We start from the raw sequence: 10144 nt of genomic DNA, 5'->3' as shown, positions 1-10144 counted from the left end.
GGAATTCCCCCCCCATCCAGAGACCCGGTGACATTGAGGGACCCCCTATCCAGGGACCCAGTGACATCGGGGGACCCCCATCCAGGGACCCAGTGACATCGGGGGACCCCCATCCAGGGACCCGGTGACATCGGGGATTCCCCCCCATTCAGGGACCCGGTGACATCGGGGGACCCCCAGTCCAGGGACACACTGACATCGGGGGACCCTGCCTCTCTCCCACGGTGGAAATCGAGTGTAACGTTAAAATACAGAATGTGCCCCTCCCCCGCCCTGGTGTGCACTGTTTATGCCCAACAGTCGGTTGCCATGGGCAACAGCAGCAAATATAAATTGCCTTGGAAAAAAGCTTAAAGGAACCACATCCTTTATGAACAACTGGACATTGTAACAAAGCTGTTGTCTGGTTCTAAAATGGGTTTGTGTGTGTGGCGTCCACTTGGAGCATGAGGGAAAGTCAGGGCAAGAAGCGAGTTTCGGCTGAACCCCAGGGAGGCCGAGTCCTGCCTGGAAGCGCCACAGCCCGACGTCCCCCTTATCACGCAGGGACGGGGGCCACCTCCCCAGTACGCCCAGCAGCGTGGGCCCAGGGCCTGCCCCCCGCCTCCTGGGACCCCCACTGCCGCTGCCTGGAAGCCACTCGGGGCCAGGCCAGGGCCGCCCACCTGAGGGGCACCGGGGGCCGGGTGCAGCCCTGTTCATTCCCCGCCGCGGGCCATTCACAAGATTTCAGAAGGGTTCTGGACTGGCTCTGCATCTTGTATAGTCTTAGCTAAAATCCATTTTTGCCACTCTGACTGGCTCTGCCCTGCTCATCCATTCAGCAAGCTGTCAGTGTTTCACAACAAGAGGTCCTGTGGAGGCGGCTCCCTGCGGCGCAGGGACGCGCTAGGAGCGCAGGATCCTGAGTGGGGCGGCCCCACATTACCCGGCAGGTGGCTCTGTAGACGTCCGTCCACAAGCAGAGGGCCTGGAACGGCCAAGAACAGGCTGAGGGGCTGAGAGCCGCAGGGACACAGGGATACACCCACACGAGGACTTCCTCAAAGGAGCAAAGGGGTCCAGCAGAGAAAGACCGCTGACCACCCAGCTCCGAGCCGTGCCTTGCAGCGTGCACACAAACTCCTAGTCCTGGGCTCATCATAAATCCTAAAACTGTACACTTCTGGAAGAATACCTAAGAGAAAATCTTTGTGACCTTGGGTGAGGCAAAGATTTCTTAGAAATACCACCATAATAGTCCATAAAAGAAAAAAATAAGGAATTGGAATTCACCCAGATTTTAAAAACTCACGTCTTTCATTCCAAGACAAGCCAGAGACTGGGAGGAAACACATACATACCTGAAAAGGACAACCCTTCAAACTCAGCAACAGAGAAAACCCAGGATGAAGCCCGTGAGCAAAAGCTCTGACCCAGACACTTCGTCCAGGGAGACTGTGGGCGGCAAACACCGAGCCCGCGAAGAGCCACCTCACGTTGTGAGCCAGACGCAGATGAGACCCCTGTGAGGCCTGCGGTGACTGACGGGGCGACCGCATCAGCACTGGGAGGATGTGGGCAGCTGGGCGCTCAGACACCGCTGCTGGGCCTGCGACGGGGCGTCCACCCTGGCAGTTTGGCACTTCCAGCTCCCACCCCCCACGCCTGGGCTCCACGCGGGACAAACCAGCCCGAGCCCCACGTGAACTGCGTAGCCAGGTGTCCTTCAGCAGCGCAGGCCCGGACAGCACGCACGGGGGCTCGCGGGCACTTGACATGGGACACACTGCCCACGGTCAGGAAGGGCACGGCCCCGCGTCCGTCCTGAGGCATTGGTCCCAGCCGTGACCGCGCAGCAGGGGCTGGGGACCCGGCCGACACAGGGCTTCCTCAGATCCAGCGGTGGGCACTGGGTTCTGCTCCCGAAGCAGTCAGCCTCCAAGCAAACCAGGCTGGGCGGCAAGGTCCCCACAGCAGCTGCCCCGCACGGAGGACCCCGTGTGCCCTGCCGCCCGGCCGAGGCCCTGTTTGTTTGTCCTGGGCCATCCAAGGCCCTCCTGTCTCCTATTCACGCCCTGCCCGGGTAGCATGTGGGTGCCAGGCCTGACGGCCAGCCCGGTGACTGGCACCAGGCGCCACCAGTGTGAGTCACTGGGGCTGGGGGTGGGGGGATGGCCGGCAGGGGCTCCGGTCAGAGGCCACATTCAGATCTGGTGGACGTGCAGGCCTATGGCTGACTTGCCCGCTCCACCTGGCTGGGCTGGGTGTCCCCAACTGTCCCCACCATGACTGCCCAGCAGGGAGTTCTCCCCAGGGGACCCGGCGCCCTGCTACAGAGAGCTGTCCCCAGCAAGTTCTAGAATGACAATGCCTGTCTCTTCCCCAGAGACACTGATCATATTACACGGCTCTCTGGACACAGAGTGAGCCTGTTCTCCAGAGTTCACAGAACTAGAGGGTGTCCCCACAATGAACCCCCCTCTGCTCCCGGCTCCAGCCCTGCTGGAAAGCCAGCCCAGTCATAGTGGGGTCACTGGTCACACACAAGGCCCTGTGAGCTGGGGCTTCACTTTGCTTCCCAAGCCCTGTGTCGCCCAGGCCTCCAGACCTAACTCTGGGCGAGCAGGGGGCTGGACCCTGTCAGTGCCAGAGGTCACCCAGGGACATCAGGGGCATCTGGGGGACCAGTGCAGCCCTTCAAAGACAGATGTATGTGTGTGCCACCCGGGCCAACACCAGGAAGGCTCCCGAGCTCCGGGTTGAAATGCTGTAGGATCGAGCATGGGGCCACCACCTCCTCCCCAGCACCTCCGTGAACCAGGATCGAGGGCACGCCAGCGTGCTGGGTCATCACAGATAACTTGCCATCTGGGGGTGGGAGAAAGCTGCTGGCTCTCCTTGCCGCCCCTGACCAGCAAAGCCAGGGCCCTGGATGACCTGTCCAGGCAGCCGCCTCGCTGCCAGGATACCAGTGGGAATCCACCTAAGGCCCTGATGAGGCTCAGTGGGAAGGGGCCTCTGGGATATTCCCAGCAGGGGTCGGGGGGGCCCCTGGGGGAGCTTCGCCGTGCATTTGACCTGGAGCAGCTCCCGGGCCAGGTGCTCGAGGAGGACCACCGATTGCCGTCAGACCCTCCTGGCGCACAGTGGGCCCCCCCGCTCCTGCCCAGGGCTCCCCACTGCCTCTGACCACCGTGATGCTGGTGGTCTGTAGGGGTGTGTGCAGGCCCTGACCTGCCTGGAGGGGCAGCTGTGGCCCGAACTCTGAGTTACTTCCCCCCAATAGGAAAAAGCCACCCTAGTGTCCCCCTAACTTCGTGCGTACTTTGTGCAGGGCTGGGGGGCCCCCCCACCCCGTCCACTCCTAATTGCCCTCCTGGTGGTGGCGGGGGCTGGGCTGTGGGGACAGATGCACTGAGGTCACTGAAACCATTTCTGGGTGTTTGGGGAAGGTCCTCCTCTTTTTTTTTTTTTTTTAAAGATTTTATTTATTTGAGAGAGAGAATGAGATGGAGAGCATGAGAGGGGAGGGTCAGAGGGAGAAGCAGACCCCCCGCCGAGCAGGGAGCCCGATGCGGGACTCGATCCCGGGACTCCGGGATCATGACCTGAGCCGAAGGCAGTCGCTCAACCGACTGAGCCACCCAGGCGCCCCTAGGGAAGGTCCTCCTCTTAAAAGGCCGTCGTGCACGGGGACCCAGTGCCCACATCAACCTGGTGAGGAGCCATCGGGCCAGGAACTCCCCAATTCCTATTCTGTGCGGCCTTGACCCCTGGCCGAAGATGCGCCAGGCTGCCCACTGCAGGCGCTCCATGAGGGCCCCACGGAGAAGGACTGGGCCACATGGCCACTGTGACACCCCTCTGACCCTGGATGCCCCCCAGCCTGGGGGAGGAGCCCGGGGCAGACCCGGCTGGCCGGCACCTCTGGGACGTCACAGCTCCCCCCGCCCCTCCTGTGGGCACCCCCACCCCACCATCATGCTGTCCTGGGGGATCTCTCCTGCGGGTGCTGGACAGCGGGAGAGTGTCTATGCTCAGGCTGAAGGCCCAGGTCTGCTATTCCAGCTCCCTGCCCGAGACCGTTCCCACCGTGTCCTGGCCGGGGCCGGGGCGGGTGCGGCAAGAAGGGAGAGGTGGGTGGGTGGCCCTCAGGCCCCAGGGAGCCCCGCCAGCGTGCTGCTTCCTAACCTGTTCAGACGCCGGCAGTGGGCTGCAGGAAACATGGCCCGTCTGTGGACACACAGCACCCAGAAAACAGGTGTGTGCGTGGCCGAAGACCCCGCCGCGCTCTGCCCCCTCGGGCCTGGCCTCTCCACCTGTGCCTGGCCCCGAGCACGCAGGCAGGCTGGAAGGGGACGTGGTCGTGGGGACACGTCTGTCAGGGTGGCATTCCTGCCGTGCACACCGAGTCTGGATTAATTAATAGTTGAGACCGACCCTGTCTGCTCCTCGGGGAGGGGAGGGTGCAGAAGCCTTTGTCTGGGTAACAATAGTGTTCAGTCAAGACCTGGTGTGGAGCTGCAAGAAATTTGTTTAAAATTTAACACATAGTAACATCAAAACAAACAAGCGCTGCCGTGGCAACAGCCCTAAACAAAGCCCGCAGATACCCCGGCTGGCGCCGCCGCCCGCGCAGCCATGGCAACCGCCCGCAAACACAGAGTGGGCGCCTCTCCACCGGGCGGCCACTTGACGGGTCCACGTCTGCGGCTCCCACGCCGCGAAGGCGCTTCTGCCGTGGCTGCCGAGAAACTCTGTCCGGAGACCCCATGGACCCGGACGTGCACATCCCCGCCCAGCACCACCCTCCTCACAGGGCCAAATCATGACACTTCTAACAGCTCCTTGGGGCCTCCTGGTGTCCTCCAGCCCATCCCTTGGGACCCCACGGTCTCCCCTTCAGGGACAAGGGCATGGGCCACCCGCCGCACCCTCCAGGGTGACCAGCAAGCCTGTCCAGGCCGGGGCCCTGCACCCGCTCCCCAGCAGGGACCCCTGTGGCCGCCGCAGCTCGGTGACCCCTTGCTGGGCTGGGGCCACCACTGCCCACTCACCAGACAGCTCCCCCCTACATGAGCTGAGGCAGAGACGCCGGGGGTCCCAAACAGCCCTGCGCTCCGCAGTAGGGAGCCCGCTGCGCCCAGGAGCCTGGGGCCAAGGCTCAGCCCCCAGTGTCTGAGCAGCTGATGCCCTGCCGCCCCGGACAGGGGCAGCAACCAGATGGGGCTCCCTTCCTGGTGCTCACACGAGCGACGCCAGCGCCCTGCAGGTGGGCAGAAGGCCCCTGGCCCTCTGCCTGGGTGGTGGGCTGCCCGCACACAGGGTCTTGGGGCCTGTCCAGGGCACCCGTCCTCAGAATGAGCCACCTCCCCACCACCAAGGGTGTGGAGAGCCTGAGTTCTACCTGTGAGTGCGTGTGCACGCAGCGGTGCACACGTGTGTGGGCTCTGAGTGCGTGTGTGCATACGTGTGCAAATGCCTGCCCTCAGCAGCCTGGAGGAAGGAGTGAAAGCCACCACCTGTCCCCAGCAGTTCGACGTGTAGGCCAGCGCCAAGGGTGGGGTGACCCCACCCCTGGACGTGCCACTTCCTGCCTCCTTCCCAGCCCTTCTGGAACCTTCCCTGATGGACATGGCTCGCTCCTGGGTCTGTCCGTGTCTCCTGGATGCACGGGATTTCCCAAGGCCAGCGCTCAAGGCCTGGAGGACACGCCCAGGAAGGGGAATGGGGAGACCCTGCGGGGCGTCTTCGGAGCTCCTGCTGCCCCCCGCCCCTGCCCCGGAGTGTGAGCCCTTCTGCCCCACCCGCCGATGCCCTCCTTCCCTGTCCTGGCTGGTGTGCGAGACCCCTCCCGGCGCAGCCACAGGCTCTGGTCAGGCCCTCGGGGTCGGCCAGCAGCAGCACCACATGCCCGAGGCTGGCTGACCACAGCCTGGACGGGCTGCTGGACCGTCCATGGGGAAGCCCACACAGAGCTGGCTCTCATTTATTAGCAAGGACAGCAGGCCGGCTGCCCCGGCGAGCCTCTGAAGCCGCTCGGCTGAGGACTCGGGCTGGACGGAGCCCGGTCCCTGCCGCCGAGAGCAGCTCCACAGTCAGATACCAGAACCCTTGGTCACAAGCCCGGGGCCACAGGGACAGCAAATGTGGAGACCCCCAGGTGGGGCCACAGAGAGCTGGTCCCTGTAGCCTGCCAGACCGGCACCCTGTGGGGGATGGGGAGAGGCAGGCTCCGTGGGGCTCCCTGGTCCCAAAGATCCCGAAGCCCCCCCTCGGAGACACGGGAAAGGACAAGATGCAGCCTCCACCTGGCCCCCGCCCCTCCTGGGAATGTCCTTGACCACGAGGCCACACCCCACCAGGGACTCCCAGGGTCTGGACCCTCAGCTCCCATGTCCAGTGGCCCCTGCTCTGTGGGGGTGACCCTGGGGGTCAGGCTGACCCAGCTGAGCGGTACACAGCTCTTCATCTCCAGGGGCAGCCTGTAGCTGAGGCGGGACTAGCAGAGGTCCCAGAGGCGTCGCAAGAGAGGTTAGGAACCCATGTCCCCGGTGTGTGGGTTCCAGGTGGGCTGGGCATCTGTGAGAAGGGGGGACAGCATAAATCAGGGTCCAGCAGGGCTGTGAGCAGGGCTGGGACGGGCAGGGGTCAGCCCAGAGGCAAAGCTCCACACAGCTGAACCCCACATGGAAACTGAAGCCCAGGACACACGGAGGAGGGTGAGACGTGAGTGCCCAGCCGGGGACAGATGGGGGCTGATTTGTCCACACTCACCCCTCCATGGCTGTGTCCTCAGCCTCCACAGGTGGGCGTGGGGGGGGACACACTGACTGGACACTTGGGCCCAGACAACATCATGTGAACGCCTAATCAGAGGAGTGGTCCCTCCGTTGGAGAGCCGTCTAGATTCGGGGACCGCTTCCCCTCTGCACAGACCGGGTTGCTGAAGAGGGACCCCAGAGGTCTGGAGAGCCCACCTGCACTTTGCATGGGCCCTGCCCCGTGGACACGGCACAAGTCAGCAGACGGAGGGGCAGGGACAGCCAGGGCGGCACTGTCAGCCGAACACCTTCCCCTGGGCTCCCGGGGCCTCAGCCTGGTCCCGGTGATGAAGCCTCTACCTTGGGCCCCATACCAACCACAGAGCTTCTCCTCCCCCCATCTGTCACCCGCCTTTACCTCCTTCTCCCTGCACCTGCACCCCACCTTCACCTCCTCCCCAACCTGCACCCAACCTTCATTTCCTCCCAAAGCTGCACCCCAATTCACCTCTTCCCCCTACCTGCACCCCACCTTTCCCTTCTCCTGCCCATCTGCACCCCACCTTCACCACCCTCCCACCTACACCCCACCTTTCCCTTCCCCTCTGGCCCTGGGTCTCAGGAATGGAGGGTTCACTAGAATCCCCAATCCACAGCTATGGTGTCCTTGGGGACCCTGCTTGGACTGTAAATTCTGACTGGTTCTACCTCTTCCCCTGGGGCCAGAAAGACCAAGTCCCCTCTGCCTGGTGAGTGCCCGGCACTGCTGGGTCCTAAGAGTTGACTTTTCGGAGCTGCCCATGGGGCTACTCCACCCCAGCTCTGGGGGAGAGCCGATGTGCGGCTGGTTCCACAGTGCCCGATGGTGACGGCTGTCCCCTCAGCCTCAGGTCGGCCTGGGAAGTCAGGGACGCCTCCCTGGGATGGAGACACACTGGTGTCCGGTGACATGGAGTCACAGCCGCTGGGGACGCAAAGGGAGGGAGCCATCCACCGCTGAGTGCACGGAGGAGCCCAGCCGTTAACGGGGAGGGCAGGGGCGTCACGTGGTGACCGCGACACATGACCGAGATGGACACACGCCAGAAATACGCTGAAAGCTATTTTCCGTGACAGGTGACGGAAAGCAGCAGACGCCAGGTAGCCTGGGGGGCACTGTTCCTTTTCTCAGGTGGGGTCATGACGTTTGCGGGGCTGGAGGTGCCCAGCAAGATGGGGGGGGTAATGAAGCCTGATGTGCTCCCCAGTGTCCAGACGAAGGACGTGCACACACACACACTGCTCACAGTCACCGAGGCCACGGCTGGAGACACTGACCCCAACCGCTCTGTCCTCCACGCTCAAGCGTGACCGTCCCCCAGAGCCCAGGGCGAGGTGCCCGCCCCTCCCTGCCTCACACTCAGCCCCCCGAGCATCCCCCGCGGGTGGGAGCTCTGCGGCCAGTGCAGTGGCCCCGACCTGGGCACCCCGGCATCTTACATCTTATCCCGAGAAGGGAGGGGTCTCGAGCACCTCCTCATTGCCCGCTTGCCACAAAGCCCACATGGCGGGGGGGGGGGGTCTTGAGCACGAGGCCTGGGCGGCACTTACTTGATTTTGCTGAAGACGATGTCCACGTCTGTGACGGTCACGTTCTTCCCATCGATGACCTGGCAATCCTTACACAGCTTCGACCAGTTCTTGCCGTGCATCTCCTTCCCAGTGGCCCTGGTGTCTCCGTGCACCGCGAACCGCCGGAAGGCCTCCTCCAGGGCGCTGAGCTCCGGGGCCGCGGCAGCCGCCCCCTCAGCGGCCCCTTCTGTCTCCAGCGACAGCCTCTTGGCTGCCCGGTCCTTGGCAGGGTCCCCCGGGGACTTGGGGGGTGTCTTGTTGGCGGCCTTGGCAGACTTGGCCTTGCTGTCAGCCATGTTGCTAGAGGAGGAGGAAGGGGAGAAAGGAGTTACCACGTGTCTGCCCAGCCGCACATAGGGCAGGATGGACACCCAGGACGTGGCAGGGGCCCTCCTGAGTGGGCGGAGCCACAGCCAGGAGGCCTCTACAGGGCTCTGGACACAGCATTGCCCCTGCCGGCTGCCCCGTTGTTGGGTCAAGGGCTGTCCCCAAATAGTCCAGGCCCTCCATGACAGCCCGGCCCCCTGTGGGGCTTAGGTCCCCTCCTGTCACTCCCCTGCCAGCCACCATGACACTGAGTCATCCCTGGAATGACATGCTTCCTAAGGCACCCACCGCAGGATGGGGAGGGGGGCCCAGAACCGGTCGCCGCCACCTCAGTGCTGACCTAGTGCCCGGGGTGCCCAGGGTGGGGACTGCACACGCAAGGGAGGCCACCCTAGAGGCCCCCCCCCATCGGGACCTTAGTGGAGCCTGCCCTGACCTGTCTATGAGTCTCTGCCTTCATGGGGCACCTGATCCCCCAAGCCGGGTGGGTCCCTGTGGACCACACGGGCTGTGCTGCCCCTTCCCTGTGTCACAGCTGGTGGCCCAGACAGCAGCCTGTGATGCCCAAGCCCTGCAAGGGTGTGCAGCTGAGTCCCCAGAAGCCGCTTCCCAGAGGAGCTGTGGGTAGCCGTCCATGCTTCAGGGGGCTCAGCAAGAGGGGACAAGCCCCCGGGCACATGCAGAATCCAGGACGGACAGCAGCGCCCAGGACAGCAAGCATGTGCCCGAGCCCGCAGTTCACGGGGGCCACCCCGCCCAGCCCCTCGCCGCTCCAAACCTGAGTTCTCAGCGCCAGCTTGCCCAGAGGGAGCTGGGACTGGCACCAGGGGCTGGGGGTGGCCATGCGGACGGCAATCACACAGACTCCCACCGTCAGCAAAGCCCATGCAGCTACTGGACTGAATATTCTCAAGGGCCCCCCGCGGCCCCATCTGCCCCCACTCCTCCATGGTAGCGCAAAAGTCCAACCCCCGGTGAGAAAACCAGGACCCGTGTGGACAGGGCACGGCCAGCGTGAGGAGACTGGCTCCCACACACATGCCCGTCCACTGGGACCTCCCAGGGACCTGGGACAAAGGCTGGGTGACGCCAGCCCTCTCCAGTGTTGTCACTGACACCATTTCTTTGTCTGAAACAGGAGCTTCTTAGGGCTGAGGTGGGAGGGCTCCCATCCTGTGCGTTCTTTTCTATCCTTTGATAAATCCATGTGCTATTTCTAAAATGAGGTAATAATGATAAAATTAGTTTTAAAAAACCTGAGGGCTCCAGCTCCTGGACAGGAATACGGAGCTGTCCAGGGAGACCCTCCTGAACCCGGGACGGCAGTCTGTACCCAGGAAGGCCTTCCCCGCAGGAACGGGCCTCCCCGTCACCCCTATACCCCCTGCCTGACTTTCCCCTGCCCTGCACCCCAGGAGGGCCAAATCAGCATACAGTGGGAGTGGAGGCCCATCAGGTGG

The 10144-nt window shown here is 63.6% G+C and overlaps 1 protein-coding gene across 1 annotated transcript in view; it reads right to left on the bottom strand.

Annotated features, from left to right (window-relative positions):
- The window catches only part of LOC110577681 (tubulin polymerization promoting protein), a 9810-nt gene extending 1145 nt beyond the window's left edge, over positions 1 to 8665 (bottom strand). Inside the window, exon 1 of the mRNA XM_021687087.1 lies at positions 8337 to 8665. Within this exon, the coding sequence (XP_021542762.1) occupies positions 8337 to 8653 (317 nt within the window). The 5' untranslated portion in view covers positions 8654 to 8665. The remainder of the gene's footprint in view (positions 1 to 8336) is intronic.
- Between the last annotated feature and the right edge of the window lie 1479 nt (positions 8666 to 10144).

The sequence above is a fragment of the Neomonachus schauinslandi genome, chromosome 7, assembly GCF_002201575.2.
Source record: "Neomonachus schauinslandi chromosome 7, ASM220157v2, whole genome shotgun sequence".
Classification (NCBI taxonomy): Eukaryota; Metazoa; Chordata; class Mammalia; order Carnivora; family Phocidae; genus Neomonachus; species Neomonachus schauinslandi.
This window is presented reverse-complemented; position numbering and strand designations above follow the sequence as displayed.